Here is a 22,147-nt window from a genome sequence, read left to right on the forward strand (position 1 = left end):
AAAAATTGACATAGGTATGACTGTGTGGTAAGAAGTTTACTTCTCAACCACATGGTCACGGGTTCAGTCCCACTGTGTGGCAACTTGTGCAAGTGTCTTATACTATAGCCTTGGGCCGACCAAAGCCTTGTGAGTGGATTTGGTAGACGGAAACTGAAAGAAAGCAGTCAGACACACACGTCCACTGTATATGTGTGTGTGACTTTGTGTCTGTATTTGTCCCTCACCACCACTTGACAACTGGTGTTGGTGTGTTTATGTCCCCATGACTTAGTAGTCTGGCGAAAGAGACCAACAGAATAAGTACCAGGCTTAGAAAAGAAAATAGGTACTGGGGCCAATTCATTTGACTAAAAATTCCTCAAGGCAGGGCTCAAGCACGGCTGCAGTCGAATGAATGAAGTGAAAAAAAATATATGAGGGGGTAGATGTAGTGAATGATGGAGAAGGGGATGGATTGTATTCAACTATTTGTGTTAATTTTTCCATGCAAACATGGGTTAGAACACTAGTTCTCAACCGGGGTCTGCAATAGCATTTTAAGGGCCCCTGGAAAAATTTTGCTTTAGATCTATGTATTGGTATGTATTGCACAAAACAGCTAGGTTTCTTTTTATAACATTTTACATAGTTTAACCTACACAAGTGAATGTGTGAAAAACAAAATAGGAATTTAGAAAGAACTTTCTCTGTAACTAGATTTTTAAATACTGAATGGCTAGGGAGGTCCACCAGAATAAGATAGTAATCAAAGGGGTTCATAGATAAAAAATGGTTGAGAATCCTTGGGTTAAAAGAATGTATTGGGGTAACATAAGAATTAGTTGCCCAAAAATTTTTTTGAATTAGAAAGCAAAAAACTTTGAAAACATTGTTTTATTTACATTTGGAACTTAGAACCAATTTAATTTACAGCTTTAACGATATTGCAGATTTGTGGCTCACTTTCTGCTTTTTGGCAGAATGTCTAGATGAAATATCATTGGACCTGACTTCATTTTGGAGTTGACTGAAGAATGCAGCTGAAGAATTCACCTTTTTCTTATCTTTGGTCTGAAAAAATTTTTTTTAAATAAGATGTTAGAATTAATGAAAGAATAAAGAATATTAAAAGAAGAGAAAAAAGAAAAGGAGAAAGAATGAGACAAAGAATATAAGAGTAAAAATATATGAATAAAAAGAAAAAAAAAGAAAGAAAAGAAACAGAAAAGATAAAGAAAAAAAATCAAAGAAATGTATAGAAGAGAAAAAGTAAAAAAAAAAGAATGAGAAAAGAAAGGAAAGATGAGATGAAGAAATCTGAAAGAAAAATCAAAAACAAATAAAAATAAGAGTAAGGAGAGTGCCAAGCATTTCACATAGTGCTCTACTGATTCTGTGAAACCCACCACCTTATGACTCTGAGCCCTGTACTCTAGCCCCTTGTGACAGTTCTTGACACACTGTCTGAATAAAAGATAGGGAGGCCATAACTGGAAGGCCTTTGATAATAGGCCTTGCTTAATCAGAGCTGACTCGGGGTTAAAAACAAGAACAATCACTTGATCATTTTATCTTAATAAATCAATGCTAGATGTGTCGAAACAATTGTCGTGTTTAATAATTAATTCTTGTATATTCCATCTTCCATTTGCTATATATATATATATATCTTTTTACTCTTTTACTTGTTTCAGTCATTTGACTGCGGCCATGCTGGAGCACTGCTTTTAGTCGAACAAATCGACCCCGGGACTTATTCTATCACTCTCTTTTGCCGAACCACTAAGTGACGGCGACGTAAACACACCAGCATCGGTTGTCAAGCAATGCTAGGGGGACTAACACAGACACACAAACATACACACACACACACACATATATATATATATCTTTCAGTTTCCGTCCACCAAATCCACTCACAAGGTTTTGGTCGGCCTGAGGCTATAGTAGAAGACACTTGCCCAAGATGCCACACTGTGGGACTGAACCCGGAACCATGTGGTTGGTAAGCAAGCTACTTACCACACAGCCACTCTTGCACCTATATATATATATATATATATCATCATCATCATTTAATATCCATTTTCCATGTTGGCGTGAGTTGGATGGTTTGACTGGAACTGGTAGACTGGAGCACTGCACCAGGCTCCACCCATTTGCTTTTGCTTGGTTCTATGGCTGGATGCCCTTCCAAATGCCAACCACTCAACAGAGTGTACTGAGATCTTTTACATGTCACTGGCAATGACCATGGGTTCATTTAGCTTGACACGTCTTCTCAAGCACAATATTTATAAGTGTGTTTGGGGGGGGGGTATATATTTAGCAATATAATGAATTATGTCCCATCATACTAAAAAAAAAAGGGGGGTGGGTCAAACTTCAACATTCAATAAATAAAAACCCATAAAAAAAAAGAGACTAAAATAAATACAGGGATTTTATGATTGAATGCCCTGTCCCAACAGGGTCAAAGTCCCAAAACCTGTGAAAACAAACCAATACCAACCTTCAGAATTGTTATTCGTTTGCTCCCTTTACTCTGTTTTTCCAGTTTCCTCAATGCCATAGCTTTGGCAGTCTTTTCTGAAGTTGGATTCAAGCCTTCTGTTGCTTTCTGTTGCTTTTCTTTCTCTTTCTGTTTCAATTTGTACAAATTTTTCTTCATTTTCCGTTGACGTTTTTTGTCAGCAGCGGAAAACTCTGATTTTCCCTTCAGGGTCGTTTGGAGAGGTTCCTAGGAGAAAAAAAAAAAGAAATAAACTCACAAGACTAATACACACGAGTGGGAATTTAGTAGAGAGGGAATGTGGCTTTATACAAAGTTGCTTAGGCCAATATGACAGAGAGGACAGGAACAGGTTTGTTGTGGTAAAGATACATGGCAACCTTACATTACATAAAGCTAAGTGGGAGTAATTGGGCGGCGGGCAAGTAGAGACTTCAAACTTGAAATCTTCAAAGCCACAGTCGAACCAATTCTACTATATGGCTCAGAAACCTGGACGTTATCAAAGAAGCTTGAGAGGCAGTTGGATGGAACCTACACTCGCCTCCTTATGAGAGCTCAAAATCTCTCGTGGAAGCGTCATCCAACCAAAATGCAAATATATGGGAAACTACCACCTGTGTCATCTCTTGTGAAAGGTAGGAGAGTCCAGTTTGCTGGACATTGTTGTAGATCCGAAAATGAGGCAATTTCTACTCTTCTCCTCTGGAAGCCATCTACTCGCAATACCAGAGGGCGCACACTCTCCTACCCTGATGTAATCTCCAGGGATACAGGCATCCAGCAACAGGACCTCAGTAATGCTATGATGGACCGTGAAGTCTGGCGTAGCATGGTAAATTCCATTGTCTTGACCATGGTGAAACAATGATTGGGGGGGGGGGGAGATAATGTGTGAAAGTGTACCTTAAGGTATAAGAAGATGAAGAGAGGGTATGAACAGAAGATCAAGAAGAGTGGCTGCCAGAGTGTGTGGCAGGAGGGAGTGATGGTTAGATGGGGGCAGGGGTGAAAGGGGTGGTTTATGGTAAATATGAGTCGGGGAAAAGTTATGTGATGTGAATGAGGGATGGATGTCAACAGAAGCGAAGCAAACATGAAATAAATGACTTACCAGTAATTCTTTGGGCGCCGCCAGCTGTAGTTCACTGACTGATACAGGAGCAACTTCTTCCATGGTGATGGATGGTAGATTAGACACTATTTTCACGTCAGATATTGGCTGAAATTAACACACATTTTAATTAAAGAGGAAAATATACATACAGTAATTAAATATATAATTGCAATAAATATAGTACAGAAGTGCAATTACAAGTCTGTGTGTGTGTGTGTGTATAGACGCAGGCGTGGCAGTGTAGTAAGAAGCTTGTTTCCCAAACACATGGTTCTGGATTCAGTCCCACTGTGTGGCACCCTTGGCAAATGTCTTCTACTATGTGGAAGCACTCCGTCGGTTACGACGACGAGGGTTCCGGTTGATCCGATCAACGGAACAGTCAGCTCGTGAAATTAACGTGTAAGTGGCTGAGCACTCCACAGACACGTGTACCCTTAACGTAGTTCTCGGGGATATTCAGCGTGACACAGAGAGTGACAAGGCCGGCCCTTTGAAATACAGGTACAACAGAAACAGGAAGTAAGAGTGAGAGAAAGTTGTGGTGAAAGAGTACAGCAGGGATCACCACCATCCCTGCCGGAGCCTCGTGGAGCTTTAGGTGTTTTCGCTCAATAAACACTCACAACACCCGGTCTGGTATTCGAAACCGCGATCCTACGACCGTGAGTCCGCTGCCCTAACCACTGAGCCATTGCGCCTATAGTCTACTATAGTCTCAGGCCAACAAAAGCCTTGTGATTGGATTTGGTACTTAATTTATCGACCCCAAAAGGATGAAAGGCAAAGTGGGTTAGGAAGGCTTTGAAAAATACATAAATTTTCAAAAAACTTTTCTTTTCTTAACCAAAAGGTATCTCTTATTGTTTTTGAGTTCTATATGATGGGTTGAGTGGGAGAAGGGGGAACCCAGGGCTCTCCTACATTTTATTTCTTCACTGTTTTACATCAACTTTAACAATTAATGAAACCAAATGACATACCACCAAGCCCTCAACAATGTTTTTTTATATTTGAACTGGTTTCAGTCACTGGACTGTGGCCATGCTGGGGCACCACCTTGAAGGATTTATTTCCAACAAATCGACCCCAGTACTTATTTTGTTAAGCTTGGTACTCATTCAGTTGGGTTTTTTTTTTCACCAAAGCAATAAGTTACAGGGATGTAAACAAACCAACACCTGTTGTCGAGTAGTGGTGGGGGACAAAGACAAAGGCACACATACACAGATACATATTAACTTCATTCATAAAGCTTTGGTTGGCCCAAGGTGCCATGCAGTGGGACTGAGCCTTGAACCATGTGATTGGGAAGTAAACCTCTTACCACATGGTCACACCTGCATCTAATTCTAAGTGCTGATTGTAAATTTGTTTTCTCTAACGCAGTCACATACACTCATTGATACATAAAAGAGAGAGATTTCTCTTTGTAGCTTACCAACTTTGGTGTGAAGTGGAAGTTTGATAGGGCGTCTAATTTCAGAAAAAGGGAATTCATCATTTTGTCAATTTCTTCATGTAATGGGTCTTCTCCTTTCTCCTTGTCATTTGTTTCAGGCTGAAAAAAAAAAAAGACAACAGAACATCACCAACATCATCATCATCAACTTCAGCATTGTCATTACCTATTTCTTTACTACCCACAAGGGGCTAAACACAGAGGAGACAAACAAGGACAGACATAGGTATTAAGTCGATTACATCGACCCCAGTGCGTAACTGCTACTTAATTTATCGACCCCGAAAGGATGAAAGGCAAAGTCGACCTCGGCGGAATTTGAACTCACAACATAACACAGACGAAATACCGCTAAGCATTTCGCCCGACGTGCTAACGTTTCTGCCAGCTCGCAGCATTGTCATTACCACCACCACCAAGGTGGGCAGAAAAACTGCTTCAAAGATTCACACAAAGCCTCACTGAAGTGCTTTTAGATCAGCCCTGACACCTGAGAAATGCAAACACAGGACCAATCTACCTAGCATAGCTGCTCCAACAGAGGTACCACCTCCTACGAACAGAATAGAATGTCAAATAATCGCATCAAAGTCTCAAAGCTGAAAGACAATGCTGCATGATACATTAAAAACAATGTGAATAAATAAGCATTACGGTTGGCAGAGAAATCGTGAATGCCAAAAGGCTACGACATTTTAGTCTTTGTGTTCAACATTCATTTAACTATGGTGACTATAACTGTTTGTTCTGCTGCTCTGTAGGATTAAGATTATCTTACCTGCTGTTGTTGAAGGAATTCTTTCTCATAGATTTCTCCAAGACTCAATTTACTCTTCTCCTGGTCGAGTACAACAGCTTTCTTGTATTCAAATGGTGTCACGGGTACTTTGGATTTTCGTTCAACATCATCCCAAGCCTGCAAATAAAAGGGTAACATGCCATCATCATCATCACTACCATTACCATCATTGTCATCACCACCACTATTCCCCTCCTCTGCCATCACAATAACAATAATAATCCTTTCTACTAAAAGCACAAGGCCTGAAATTATTGGGGAAGGGGCTAGTCGATTACATCGACCCCAGTGCTTCATTGGTACTTAATTTATCGATCCCGAAAGGAAGAAAGACAAAGTCGACCTTGACAGAATTTGAACTCAGAACATAAATAATAATAATGATGGTGATGCATGTGCCTGGTGTACCCTTATCAGACAGGCAGTCATGAAGGGTATGTTAGCCCTTGTATTTGTACCCCAATGTCACTTTGATGGTATGCCTTGCTCTTTCACTCAATAATAATAATTGTTTAAAATTTTGGCAAAAGCCCAGCAATTAGAGAAGGAGGGAGCAAGTTCATTACATTGATCCCTGTACCTGACTGGTACTTTATCTGATCGCTCTGACAGGAAATGCAAAGTCAGTCTTGGCAAAATTTGAACTTAGAATGTAAACAGGAGTGGCTGTGTGGTAAGTAGCTTGCTAACCAACCACATGGTTCTGGGTTCAGTCCCACTGCGTGGCATCTTGGGAAAGTGTCTTCTGCTATAGCCCCGGGCCGACCAATGCCTTGTGAGTGGATTTGGTAGACGGAAACTGAAAGAAGCCTGTCGTATATATGTATATATATATAAGTGTGTCTGTGTTTGTCCCCCTAGCATTGCTTGACAACCGATGCTGGTGTGTTTACGTCCCCGTCACTTAGCGGTTCGGCAAAAGAGACCGATAGAATAAGTACTGGGCTTACAAAGAATAAGTCCCGGGTCGATTTGCTCGACTAAAGGCGGTGCTCCAGCATGGCCGCAGTCAAATGACTGAAACAAGTAAAAGAGTAAAAGAGTAGAGTAAAAAGAACTTGAAGTAATGCCACTAAGCCTTTAGTCGTTGTCATCATTGTCAGCAGCAGCAGCTGCCACCACCACCACCACCACCACCACCACCAGCAGCAGCAGCAGCAGCTGCCATCCTGTTCCTTTTCCCATGCTTGTGTGAGTCTTTCTTTCCAACACAGCTACCACTTGTTGCAATCTTTTGTCACCGGTTTTGTGGAAGTTCAGTTTCCTAAGATCATCCTTCACCACTTTTGGCCATGTCTTCCTTAGTTTTACTCCTCCCTTGGATCTTTCCACATTAGTCTCCTGCACATTACATGTCCATATCACCATAGCCACCGGCCTTGCACACTACAATTGATTCTTCTTATATGCCCAGTTTTTCTCTCAGTACCTCTTATATCTCGTCATTCATACACATCAACATTCCACACACACACAGCAGATCATGCTTACTTCATTTCTTTCCATCCTTCACATAGGCGCAGGAGTGGCTGTGTGGTAAGTAGCTTGTTTACCAACCACATGGTTCCGGGTTCAGTCCCACTGTGTGGCACCTTGGGCAAGTGTCTTCTACTATAGCCTTGGGCCAACCAAAGCCTTGTGAGTGGATTTGGTAGACGGAAACTGAAAGAAGCCCACTGTATATATGTATATATATATATGTGTATGTGTGTTTGTGTGTCTGTGTTTGTCCCCCTAGCATTGCTTGACAACCGATGCTGGTGTGTTTATGTCCCCATCACTTAGCGGTTTGGCAAAAGAGACCGATAGAATAAGTACTGGGCTTACAAAGAATAAGTCCCGGGGTCAAGTTGCTTGATTAAAGGCGGTGCTCCAGCATGGCCGCAGTCAAAATGACTGAAACAAGTAAAAAGAGAAAAAAGAAAGGAAGAGATATCCTCTGCATTCAGTGCTCTCCACATCTCATTACAATTCATACATGAGTCAAACAATCTACCCTTTTATTCAGAGGGACAAATACATTGTCAACAGCAACCACCATCATTTGACGTCCACCTTTCCATGCTTGCATGGGTCAGACAGAATTTATTGAAGCAGATTTTTTTATGGCTGGATGCTCACCAGTTTCCAAGTAAGGTACTATGTTCCTGTTACCAGATATGTTTCTCATGGAAAACAGGAAACAAACAACCTCGCTTGTATGACAATGATGCTCATTTACAACCATCATTATGTCTAGACAAGAGTTCACATACACATACAGAGGGCTGCTTTCAGTTTCTGTCTATCAAATCCACTCCCAAGGATTTTGTTGGTATGGGCTATAGTAGAAGAAACTTGCCCTTGGTGTCATGCAGTGGAACTCAATCCAAGATCACACAGTTAGGAAGCAAGTTCTTCAACCATGCTTGGTAAACATAATAACTCACTGGACGTTTTCCCCACTTTTAACCAAAACGCAACATAAGCAATGTATTTTGTTAAGAAATGTGATCAGGATATGATTAAGATAATTAGCAGAGACAATTATAGGAAGAAAACTAATTAACAAATTTACTTGGTCTTTGATTCTTTGAATAATGAGGTCTTCAATGGTCTTTGTGGATTCTTCAGTGATATCAGGTGCTGAAATATTAAGGAGATTTTTAGTGTTGTAGTATCTGATTATATATGCACATTTTATATACATATATATACACACACATACATGTGTATGTGTGTGTGTATATACAAACATACATGTACACACACACAAGGTGCATTCCAGAAGTTCTGAGACTTTTTCAGGTGAGACATTTATTGCTGAGTACTTTAAGACATGTATACCCTTAACTTAGTTCGTAGGGCGATTCAGCATGACTACTCATTTTGCCAGTTGAGTGGACTGGAGCAACAGGAAATAAAGTGTCTTGTTCAAGGACACAATGTGTTGCTGGAAATTGAACTCACAACCTTACGATTGTGAAGTGAATACTCTAACCCAGTGGTTTTCAACCAGGGTTCTGCAGAACCTTAGGGTTCCGCTAGTACAATCCAGGGGTTCTGCAAGAAGTTACAAAAATGCTAAAATCGGTAGTAATTTTTAATTCTCCTGTGCAGATATGTGTGCATAAGACTATTAAATTATTGCACAGGGGTTCCTCGAGCCAGTGGAATGTTTCCTTGGGGTTCCGCTCCAGCAAAGAGTTTGAAAAGCACTGCTCTAACCACTAAGTCATGCACACACATCATCATCATAAACATCCATTTTTCCATGTTTGAATGGGTCAGATTTTGCATGGCCAAATGCCCTTCCTGTCATCAACCCTCACCTGTTTCCAATCGAAGTAATATTTCCCTAAAGCCAGAAATGTTGTTGAAGAATATTGGAACGACACTGCTTGTATGACAGTGACAATCATTTACAACTGCCACACAATGTCAAGACAAAGAGACACAAACATATGCAGACACATTATATATATGTGATGGGCTGAGTTCAGTTTCTCACACTGATTTGGTTCACCCAGAGCTACAGTAGAAGACAAATGCCCAAGGTACCATGCAGTGGGATTGAACTTGGAACTGTGTGGTTGGGAAGCAATCCTCTTACAACAGAGCCAATCTGTGTATCATATATATATATTCACAGAAAAAACATTTGAGCGAGGTCATTGCCAGTGCTCCTGGACTGGCTCCTGTGCAGGTGGCACATAAAAAACACCATTTGAGTGTGGCGATTGCCAGTACCACGTGACTGGCCCTCGTGCCGGTGGCACGTAAAAGCACCCACTACACTCTCGGAGTGGTTGGTGTTAGGAAGGGCATCCAGCTGTAAAAACTCTGCCAGATCAAGATTGGAGCCTGATGTGGCCATCTGGTTAGCCAGTCCTCAGTCAAATCGTCCAACCCATGCTAGCATGGAAAGCGGACGTTAAACGATGATGATGATTCAATTAAAATAAAATAAGAAAAAAGTTCTCCTCAAGCCCAAAATACTTACGTAACTTTAAGGTGGAATCAAACTGAACATGTTCTTCTAGAAGACTATTTTCAGGTCTGGCAGTAGCGTTAATTTCTCCTTTCAGTTGCCAGGGACTCTCAGAAACACTTGCTTTTTCAAGCTTAGCAATTTTGTTCTTCAACTACAAAATGAAAAAATATCAAAATGAAATTGAACAAAAGTCATTATGACGATAATGATGATTATTATTAGCAAGATCACCACTACCATCATCATCACTATCATCATTATTGTGATCATGTAAAATGCATTTTGTTCTTGGGTAGCAACTGTTATTTCCTATTTGCTTGCACCTAGAGAGTATCACAAATAGCTAATATTTCCTTCAAACCTTGCTTTGGTTACGTTTATTCTAACCCCAAAGATTCCCTCTCAACACATGGCTATGATGCTCCCCCACACTACTCCTGCTCAAGATCAAAGATACACATAACATCAGCCACTAAGGGACATCCTTAAGTGGTTAAGGTCAAGCAACTGACGAGGAAATCTGTGATATTGAGCAGAATATTTGCTATACTGATATTTCTGCTTCAGCCACTCAGTGCTGAATCTATCTGAAATGTAATGGAAAATAGGTCAGGTTCAAAACAATGATGTATGGGTCACAAAAGCAAAGTCTGAAGGGAATAGAAACAATTTCCTTTGGTTTCTAGATAGAAGCAAAGCAGAAATAACAATTACTGACCAAAGACAAAAGACAAAAAAAAAAGATAAAAATTTTGTTACGCAGTATAATTACTCATCTACCAGTCATACACACCCACCAGCCTCCCAGGCATATTCACTACATAAAATACTCACTCTCTCTTGCCGTAGTTCAAATGTAGATTTATTCGCCTGGCCACCAACAATCTCTGAAATGTCTTCTCCTTCTTCACTCTTGTTTTCACTGTGAAATGAAACAAAAGAAAAAAAGAAAAAATGGAATCAATTCTGAAAGAGAAAAAGACGAAGAGAAAGAAAGAATCAACACTGCTGCTTGACAGACTGGTGTGGTATTTATTGACCCCCCCCCCACCAAAACAAAGTTGACCTCTGCAGGATTTGAACTCAGAACAGAGAGTCAGAACAAATACTGCAAAGTATTCTAACCAGTACTCTTCACCACTCTGCCAATGCATGTGTGAGTGTATGTGTGCATACATGTGCATGTGTGCTTATGCAACATAGAAGCACCTGTACTGATGCTGTGTAAAAGCACCCAGTACACTCTGCAAAGTGTTTGGCATTAGGAAGGGCATCCAACCATAGAAACCATGCCAAAACAGACAGTTGGAGCCCAGGCGGCTCTTCAGCTGACCAGCTCCTGTCAAACTGTCCAACCCATGCCATTATGGAAAACAGACATTAAATGATGATGATGATGATGATACCAAATCTACCCACAAGATTTTAGCTGGCCTGGGGCTATAGTAGACAACATTTACCCAAGATGTCATGCAGTGGGAATGAACTCATGCGCTAGTGTTGTAAACAAACAGATCGCTCATATTCAATGCATGTGTTTTGCTTGTTTGCCAGTACACTGTGGGAACGACCCCTTCAAAGAGCCGGGGTGTTAAAACACTTGAAAGTCACAGACAAGCAAATTAAGCCATAGGTTTGTGGATGGTTGATGGGTTAGATGTAGAGCTGAAGAAGGAGCAAGATCTCCTGAAATACACATATACATCCATGACCTTTTTTTTTTTTTATCTTTGATCACTCCTGAATGGGATTAGGGGCCAGTTGTCTCACCTGTCAATAACTTTCAGGTGTTTTAACATCCAATACTTTAAGGGAGTCATCCCACTGTGCTGAACCACAGCGTACTGGCAATCAAGCAAAACACATACACTGAGTATGTGTGGTTGATAATATATATTTATTCCAGCCGTGTGGTTGGGAAGCAGACTTCTTCAGCACGCAGACATACAACTATGCCTGCATCTAAGCATGTGTATGTATGTATCCATGTATATGTATACTTTCATAAATATGTGAGATTTAAGTGAGAATTTCTGATCACATCACACCTCACCCACCCAAAGTATCAAATTCATCATCATCGTTTAGCATCCGCTTTCCATGCTAGCATGGTTGGACGATTCAACTGGGGTGTGGAAAGCCAGAAGGCTGCACCAGGCCCAGTCTGATCTGGCAATGTTTCTACGGCTGGATGCCCTTCCTAATGCCAACCACTCCGTGAGTGTAGAAATTCATCATCATCATCATCATCATTTAGCGTCCACTTTCCATGCTAGCATGGGTTGGACGGTTCAACTAGGGTCTGTGAAGCTGGAAGGCTTCGTCGGGCCCAGTCAGATCTGGCAATGTTTCTACGGCTGGATGCCTTTCCTAACGCCAACCACTCCGTGAGTGTAGTGGGTGCTTTTTACGTGCAAATTATAAGATAAAAAAAACTGACAAGAAACTTACTCCTCATTTTGGTCATCATTGTCATCAATATCAGCAAACTTCACTTTCTTTTGATTAAGTGTTTCCATGGGACCTCTAAAGAAATCCTTGAATTTCAAATCTTTTACATTTTCCTGAAAGAGGAAGAAGAAAGATGAACAAATCAAAAATAAATTATATCTATATATTTATACAAACATATCGATTTATCTATCTAACTACCTATCTATATATGAAAAGGTTTATTCTTATGTCAAGTTATATATATATATACTAGCAGTATCGCCCGCCGTTGCTCGGGTTTGTAAGGGAAATAACTATATAAGCATTTTTAGAGATGTAAAGTAAAATAGCCATCTCAATATGGCTAACCACAAAGGGGGATGTTACTGTAGCTTTTTACGTTCTGAGATTTAATAATACATTTTTAGAGAGTTACTTCCCTTATATAAGCCAAAAATGCATTAAAAATGGGAAAAATGATGGTAAATTTTTTTTAAATCATAGACTCATCGTAGACGCGCACTAATACCCCAGAAGGGCTCGATATGAATCATGACTATAAGACACTCGCTTTTGGTTAAACTGCACCGCAAAATGTGGGAGTAGTTAGGAATCTAAATCATAGGAGACAGACACCACACAACCTCACTTTTATATATATTGATATCCAGTGTAACACTAAACTTAAGAATTACTCAATATATTTTTCTCAAGTACATGTACCTACGGGCTGGGGGAAAAAGAAATTTGAGGCAAAACTGGAACTATGTGGTTGCAAAGCAAACTTCTTACCAATACAGTTACACTTGCACCTATGATTGAAAAAAACAAAAAAAAAACAGACTATTAAAAAAACTAAAACATGGTAAGAGTACAGATCATGGTCAAATAATGACTGAATGGTTTCAATAGGATCAGAGTGATGGAGTCGACTTGTCTGGTAGCTTGATAATGGAATGGGCTAAGTGATTTCATAATGAACTCAAATTAGAACATTAGTGTGCTTACAGTGAAAAATGGCTTCAAAGATTCAAATGTTATAGAATCTTCCTGAAATTGTAATGTAACAAGAACTAATGAATTTTCATTTGATGCTTGAAAATTACACAGGGAAAAAAGAACACAACCTACATGAAGCAATTTTGCTGAGATAAAATGTTTAAAAAGATAGCCAAAGGGAGTGTGTGCTTTGTAGCTTCAGCTCCAAGCACCCCAGCTGTGTCACTTACTATATCTGAAATGCAAGATGAAAGAATCAACTACAAAACAGACAGTAATCCCGATGATCCTCAACTTCAAAACCTTTGTGATTAAATCCATTAAAATTCTAAACTTTGCCATCTTGGGATCAGAAATGTTACAGCCTTCTTTGTAAGTACAGTTATTAATAAATGCACTAATGTAATAATGTACAACTCCTGCACATAAGCGCAGGAGTGGCTGTGTGGTAAGTAGCTTGCTTACCAACCACAGGGTTCCAAGTTCAGTCCTATTGCGTGGCATCTTGGGCCGACCAAAACCTTGTGAGTGGATTTGGTAGACGGAAACTGAAAGAAGCCCGTTTTATATATGTATGTGTGTGTGTTTGTCTCCCCAACATTGCTTGACAACCGATGCTGGTGTGTTTACGTCCCTGTTACTTAGCGGTTCGGCAAAAGAGACTGATAGAATAAGTACTAGGCTTACAAAGAATAAGTCCTGGGATCGATGTGCTTGACTAAAGGCGTTGCTCCAGCATGGCCACGGTCAAATGACTGAAACAAGTAAATGAGTAACTATTTGTATTTCAGTTAAATTCAGATATAAATCTCTGTATTTGTGTAATTTAAGTTTCTAGCAGTTCATGGTACTTTGGATGTATAGGGGGGTGTATATATAATTAGTAGGTTAGAGGTGTGTCGATGAATTATTATTACATGATCATAAGGTGGGGAGCTGACGGAATCATTAACATACCAGGCAAAATACTTTGCAGCATTTTGTCTGTCTTTGCTTTCTGAGTTCAAATTCTGCCAAGGTTGTCTTTACCTTTCGTCATTTTGGGATTGATGAAATAAGTACCAGTCAAGCACTGGGGTCGACTAGCCCCCTCCACCAAAATTTTATGACTTGTGCTTATAGTAGAAAGGAATACCGAGGCTGATATAATCAACTTTCCTGATCCTGCTGGCCTTGTGCCAAAATCTAAAACCATTATTATATGACCATGGATGGTCCAGCAAAATAGTTAATTTATCAAAGCTTTGGAACTAAAGATATCAGGAAAAAAAAAAAAAAAGAGAGATAGGTGCAGGAGTGGCTGTGTGGTAAGTAGCTTGCTAAACAACCACATGGTTCCGTGTTCAGTCCCACTGCATGGCATCTTGGGCAAGTGTCTTCTGCTATAGCCTCGGGCCGACCAATGCCTTGTGAGTGGATTTGGTAGACGGAAACTGAAAGAAGCCTGTCGTATATATGTATATATATATGTATGTGTGTGTATGTGTTTGTCCCCCTAGCATTGCTTGACAACCGATGCTGGTGTGTTTACGTCCCCGTCACTTAGTGGTTCGGCAAAAGAGACCGATAGAATAAGTACTGGGCTTACAAAGAATAAGTCCCGGGGTCGATTTGCTCAACATGTAAAGAGAGATGTACCTGTAACTGAATTCAAAAAGAATAAAAGTATTCTTACCTCTTCATCTGATCCAATGTCTTGAAAGACATCAATATCATTGCCTTCATCTTCCGACGTATCACCAGGTTTCATCTTTCTTGCTTCAAGAGCATCTTGTTGTTTGAGAAATGTTTCCATTTCAGAGAGTTTGAAGAAATTGTCGTCCACAACTGATGAATTAGTTTTATTCTTCTTCTTCGGCTTATCTTCATCCTGTTGGTTTGGTTCTGAGTCTTTGGAATCTTCCACATCCGAAACATCTTCCTGGAATTCTGTAGCCAAGTCATTAGGATCACCTTCAGAATCAGAACCGATGTCAGAATCTAAATGCTTATTAGTTCCAGAAAGTTGTTCATATTTTTTCAAGTTTGACTTTATCTTCACCAGTTCTTTGTCAATTTCATCATCATCATCCTCCTCCTCCTCATCATCATCGTCATCACCATCACCCTCTTTGTCTTCTGAATTTTCAGCCAATGTTTCTTCCTCTACCTCCTTTTTTTCTGCATCATCTGAGGCTTCATCATCATCATCATCATCATCATTACTATCATCATCGACATCACTGTCATCATTCTTGTCAAGTAATGATTTAGAAGTTTTAAAAGATATCCGCTCCTTCCCAGCAATTAGATGAGACAAATCAGTGATGAATTCAGATATCACTGCACCGTTGTACAACTCGAGTTCTTCCCAAACTTGCTCATTTTCAAAACTGTCCACAATTAATTCAGAAACAGCCCTTTTGACAGGAAGTTTTTGGAAAGTCAAATCATACAGCTTTTTCGTGGTTTCCTTTAAACATTCAGCATTCTTTTTATGAACACTGTGAAAAGATAAAAGCAATAAATATTACATTTTATTTTCAGAATATCAAATTTATACAGCTTCGTTTTTGGATCTGGTTTGCAAGATTCTTTGTGTGAACTTGTGTGTTGAAGCAAATTTTGTTGCGTCTTATTATCTGACACACTGGTTTGATTTTCACTCATTATTTTTCCTTCCAAAATTTCCATTGCTTTTGCAACTTTGTCAATGTATACTGACTCTGTCATTATTCGGTGGACACATAAACACACCAGCACTAAATAACAGACAGAATCAACATCCATTGACAAAGTTGCCAAAGCAATGAAAATTTTAGAAGAAAAAATATAAAAAATAAATGAGTGGAAATCGAACCGGTGAGTGTGTTAAATAATGAGGCCATTAAGACAATATGACTCTCCCCAGGCACAAAAAAATTTATACAGTTTTGAGCAAATTTATATAATATATGTAGCAGTAATAATAGCAAAATGTGAAAGGAAGGGTGTTAGGAAGGTCATCCAGTTATAGTGACCAAGTCAAAATAAACTATGGAACCTGGTGTGACTCCAGTTCTTGTTAAGCTGTCCAACCCATGCCAGCATGGAAGATGGATGTTAAATGTTGATGATGATGATGAAAGAGTTGATTCAATAATATCATTATCATTGTTTTAATGTTCTCTTTTCCAAGTTAGCATGGGTCAGACAGAATTTATTGAGGTAGATTTTTTATAGTTGGATGCCCTTCCTATGGCTACTAATCCTCACGTGTTTCCAAGCAAGGAAATATTTCCTAATGACTAGACATGTACATAGAAGGCTGGACAATAATGATGCCACTTGTATACCGACAATGCTCATTTACAACTATCCAATGTCAAGACAAAGGGGCACAAACACACACATATCATATGTATGCATGTATTTTTCTTTTGTTTTAGCCTTTAGACTGTGGCCATGCTGGGGCACAGGCTTGAAGAATTTTTAGTCAAATGTACCAACTCCAGTACTTATTTTTTTAAAGCCTGGTACTTATTCTATCAGTCTCTTTTGCCAAACCACTAAGTTATGGAGACATAAACACAACAGCACTGGTTGTCAAGCAGTAGTGGGACAAACACACACACACACATATATATATATATATATATGACAGGATTCTTTCAGTTTCCACTCACAAGGTAGTAGGAATTAAGTTTACACTTACTGGATGAGTATTGTTACCTCATCCAATAAGTGTAAACTTAATTCCTACAACCTAAATATATATAATCATAACATAGGTCAATACAGTGGAAACACTAACACTGAACATGACAGCATATACCACACCCAAAACCCTAGCACTATAGCAAGCATAAACCAGGATACAAACATCCCTGCTTCTGAGGAAGGTCAGAGTGCGGCTATAGCTGTAATACAACCAGTACTACCACTACTACTAATATTACTACCATTAATAACAATAATAATAATACAATGGAGTTAAATGCAGGTGTTATTCAAATCTTTTTACTTCCGAAATGTATCGAAGAAAACATTGGTATTATTCCAGAAGGAATAAAATGGTGTAAAACAATGCAATCTTCTCATCAGGGAAAGAAAGAAACCAAATATATCAATAAGACATTTTAATTCCTATTTAACCCTTTCGTTACCAACCCGGCTGAAACCGGCTTTGGCTCTTCAGTACAAATGTCTGGTTTTCAAAAGTTCTGAATTAAAATCTTCCACCAAACCTTAGTCACAATTTATGTCCCTAACTCTAGCTTAATGATAACGATGTTATTTTACTTAATTCTTTGTTATATTTAACATAATTGGAAGAAACACTGAGCATCTCAAAATAAATTCAGTAACGAAAGGGTTAAGCATTTGCAACATTCTGTTAAAATGTCTTATTGTGTGTTTAGTTTCTTTTTTTTCACTGATGAGAAGATTGTATTGTTTTACACCATTTTATTCCTTCTGAAATAATACCAATGTTTTCTTTGATACATATGTCGGAAGTATAAGAATTTGAATAACACCTGTGTTTAACTCCATTTGAAGGGCATCCAGCGGTAGAAACTCTGCCAGATCAAGATTGGAGCCTGGTGCAGCCATCTGACTCGCCAGCCCTCAGTCAAAATCGTCCAACCCATGCTAGCATGGAAAGCGGATGTTAAACGATGATATATATATATATATATATATATATATATTGTACACACACACATAATGTGCTTCTTTCAGCTTACATCTACCAAATTCACTCACAATGACTCACAATTCCAGACTGACCATCCTGGGATTATACCTGAAGACACCTACCAAAGGTGTCATGCAGTGGGACTGAATCTAGCAAACTTCTTAACCAAATGCCGAGGCAAGACATAAGCACAAAACATACCTAGAAAACATTACCATCTCCACTCCTATTTAAGCATGTGCAACATTCAACTACAGTTCTCATGATCCCTCCAAATTTTACCCCCCCCCTCTATCACTAGAGATGGTATATCTTAAACTTAGCTAAGACTGCATTACTGCAACTGGCCCTTCTCTTCGTGGACAGAAAATACTTCAGTCCCCAACAATTATTGATATTCTACATTGTGGGCCTCACCTGAGGTCCATAATCTCTCTCGCAAGAGGGCGGTGGTGGGACCACCCGCTGTCTAAGAAAGTGTTGCTGTTGTACATGCTGACGTCCTATACTGTATTAGGAAACAGGTCACTTGACTAAATGGTATAAAATCGGTGGAATTCTGGTTTAAGCACCCAATTATAACCCCTCTGATTATAAAAAAAAATTTCGAGAAAGAGTGGAAATTTTAGGATTGAGGGGTGGGGGCGTTAAAAAAATTCATTTTTTTCTTTTTTGCATAGTTGTATGAATTCTCATGTGTAGAACAAATTCGCAAAATTTTTCTGCAATTTCTAAAAAATAGAAAAAAGTTAAGAGGAGTTATATGAGGGTGCTTAAACCAGAATTCCGCCATAAAATCCCTTATAGACACACTCCAGTATCTGGACTACAGGAAAGCTGTTTCCTCTCTCTGCTTTTTCTTCCACTACTAGAGCTGGTTGTTTTCATGCCCCTGCCATTCACTAAGATATTCCAGACTCCCTTGTCTCTCCTCTCTCTCTCTCATATCACCCTAAGTTGTGTCTAAGAACTCCAGGTCCTACGCTAACCATTTCGTCCAGTTCTTTGAAGGGTCTGCGAAGAGCATGAACCCTGTCCATTCATCCAAATCGGACGAGTGAAAAAAAGTAAAACTTCATCGTGTTTGCAAGCTGGCGGAATCGTTCGAGCAGTGCAGGTTTTGTATCCCTCTTTGCTTTCTGAACTAAAATCCTGCTGAGGTTAATGTTGTCTTTTATCCTTTCGGAATCGATAAAATAAAGTACCAATCTAGTAATGGGGGCGATCTGATTAACTAACCATAACTGTTTAGCACTAGGCCAACTCTGATCAACCAGACAAAGGATAAACAGATTCCAACCGCGACCTATACTGCCGTTTTAGGGATAACTATGATTATATTATCATAAGTGTACTTCTTTTCTTTTAAGATAAGAGCGTAGTTTGAGGAATATTTGACTGCTATGGTCTAGCAGGCAGGATGGCTGCTAGTAACATTCCATTGTCAACAAAGCTTTAATAACACAACTCTTCGACAAGGCGATTTCGCTATCGTCTCCAAGGGACGTGTCCATAAATAAAACTGAGAAACCCACGTGTTTTTTTCAGGACCGTATAACACAGCATAATACAAGGAATTTTTTTCTATTTCTCTTAACTGACAATAAAATCAACGATTTATATGAATATTTTCAACAATTTATATTTATACTCACTCTAAAAAGTTCTCTGGGCTCCGAGAAATAACATTTAACACATTCAGTGTTTTCCCTAAAAATTCGTCGCCAGCCATTTTTGTTTTCTTTGTGCGTTTTCCCTTCATTAGAGAGTTACAAACGGTGCAAAAGAAAAATAGTAACCATATAATTTTTATTCAGTATAAAAATTTAGTTCAAAATAATGCAACTGCGTAAGGTAAGCGAGCTGGCACAATCATTAGCACATCGGATGAAATGCTTAGTGGTATTTCTTCTGCCGCTACGTTCTGAGTTCAAATTCCACCGAGGTTGACTTTGTCTTTCCTCCTTTCGGGGTCGATTAAATAAGTACCAGTTACGCACTGGAGTCGATATAATCGACTTAATCCGTTTGTCTGTCCTTGTTTGTCCCCTCTGTGTTTAGCCCCTTGTGAGTAGTAAAGAAACAGGTATTTCTTCTGGCTTTATGTTCAAATTCCGCTGATGTCGACTTTGCCTCTCACGCTCTCGGAATCGATAAGATAAGTACCAGTTGACCACTTGTCAATGTAATCGACTAGATTTTATGCCTATAAGTAGAAAGAGAAATTATAGACCTACGTTTCAATCGAAGTTTGCCAAAGTTATTTTCCATTTTTCTTGACTTGATTTGCAAGAAGTGGCTATGTCCATGGCTTTCACAGGCTCTTCAAGACGATTGAAATCGATGCTTTAACTTTTTTTTAAATTTAAGGGAATTTGCAAATCGATGTCTGCAATTAAAATCTGTACTTGTAGTCAATTCTGAAATAACAAACCTGCACATTCCCTTTTCTTTCTGGGAAAACAAAGCATCAGACTGCAAGACCTATTGCCTCTTCTGATTCTCAGTTCAAAGAATTCAGCAAAATCAATGTCAACATTGGGACCAACTTTGTGCAATCATGAAGGCATGCTGGCAAAATGTTGCTCCTCTAAATGGAAGTCTTACCTGTCATTGTGGTTTTGTGTCAAGAAACAAAGCAAGCCTTGCCGTCCAATCAAGAAAACATATAGTAAATGATCCACAAGCACTCAAGCTAACTGAGCCCTCAACTTGTTCCATTTGCCAAAATGTCTGCAAGGCACCAGCAGGTCTCAAGAGACATATGTGTGTCCATAGAACATGATTACCACTTTATTTTAATGAATCCTCATTTATTGTTTACAACAAAAGAATCCATCATATATTGGGTTGGTGCCTAATTACTGCAGCTTTTTTTCAACAAATTTTATTCGACAAAAACAATAACGATATTTAACAAAAACATCTTTAAATGACGGTCTGACCGTCTGCCAAGCAAATGGGAAGCAGTAATTGAAATAGATGGTGAATATGCACCGGAATAATCATTTAAAATTTGTTGAAAAAAGCCACAATAATTCTGCACCAACTCAATATATATATATCTATATATATAAAACTCTAGTTGTGTGAGTGTCTGTCCCCTTCGATTTAGATTCCTAACTCCTCCCACATTTTGCGGTGCAGTTTAACCAAATTCGGGTATCTTATAGTCGTGATTCATATCGAGCCCGTCTGACTATTAGCGCGCGTCAACAATGAGTCTACGATTTTAAAAATAATTTAACATCATTTTTTATTCCATTTTAATGCATAAAATGCATCGTATGTCGATGGCGGCGGAGTTGGCGTCCACGCTCACAGCTGCACCTGTTTGCTTCTCCCCCTTCCCTCCCTCGTGAAGCTGTGGGGAAGGGAGTGTAAAGAAATCAACGTCGTAATGCGTTGTGAAGGAAACCAGCGTTCTTTTAGAACAACGACTTCATGGCTTGAAGACACCAAAACAAAAATGGCTAAGAAAGCCCGAATTTATAAGGGAAGTAACTCTCTAAAAATGCTTATATAGTTATTTCCCTTACAAACCCGAGCAACGCCGGGCGATACTGCTAGTATATATATATATCTTTATATATAAAACTGTAGTTGTGTGAGTGTCTGTCTCCTACGATTTAGATTCCTAACTACTCCCACATTTTGCGGTGCAGTTTAACCAAATTCGGGTATCTTATAGTTGTGATTCATATCGAGCCCGTCTGAGTATTAGCGCACGTCTACGATGAGTCTACGATTTTAAAAATAATTTAACATCATTTTTTATTCCATTTTAATGCATAATTTTTCGTGTGTCGATGGCGGCGGAGTTGGCGTCCATGGTCACACCTGCACCTGTTTGCTTCTCCCTCTTCTTCCCTCCCTCGTGAAGCTGTGGGGAAGGGAGTTTAAGGAAATCAACGTCGTAAAGCGTTGTCAAGGAGACCAGCGTTCTTTTAGAACAACGACTTCATGGCTTGAAGACACCAAAACAGAAATGGCAAAAAAGCCCGAATTGGCATATATAAGGGAAGTAACTCTCTAAAAATGCTTATATAGTTATTTCCCTTACAAACCCGAGCAACGCCGGGCGATACTGCTAGTCTTTATATATAAAACTGTAGTTGTGTGAGTGTCTGTCCCCTTTGATTTAGATTCCTAACTACTCCCACATTTTGCGGTGCAGTTTAACCAAAACCGGGTATCTTATAGTCGTGATTCC

At 39.3% G+C, this 22,147-nt stretch overlaps 1 protein-coding gene across 1 annotated transcript; it reads right to left on the minus strand.

Moving 5' to 3' along the window:
* Positions 1 to 859: 859 nt before the first annotated feature.
* LOC115223452 (U3 small nucleolar ribonucleoprotein protein MPP10) lies at positions 860 to 19,707 on the minus strand. Its single transcript, XM_029794028.2, has 11 exons — positions 19,590 to 19,707; positions 14,953 to 15,760; positions 12,297 to 12,409; positions 10,680 to 10,767; positions 9,855 to 9,996; positions 8,430 to 8,497; positions 5,852 to 5,989; positions 5,053 to 5,172; positions 3,609 to 3,716; positions 2,495 to 2,722; positions 860 to 1,053 (listed from the first exon to the last, which is right to left on the minus strand). Exons 1-11 carry the CDS (start codon positions 19,694 to 19,696, stop codon positions 910 to 912), a joined length of 2,064 nt encoding a protein of 687 aa, XP_029649888.2. The 5' UTR covers positions 19,697 to 19,707; the 3' UTR covers positions 860 to 909.
* Positions 19,708 to 22,147: the final 2,440 nt, after the last annotated feature.

Source organism: Octopus sinensis, linkage group LG23 (genome assembly GCF_006345805.1).
Source record: "Octopus sinensis linkage group LG23, ASM634580v1, whole genome shotgun sequence".
NCBI lineage: Eukaryota > Metazoa > Mollusca > Cephalopoda > Octopoda > Octopodidae > Octopus > Octopus sinensis.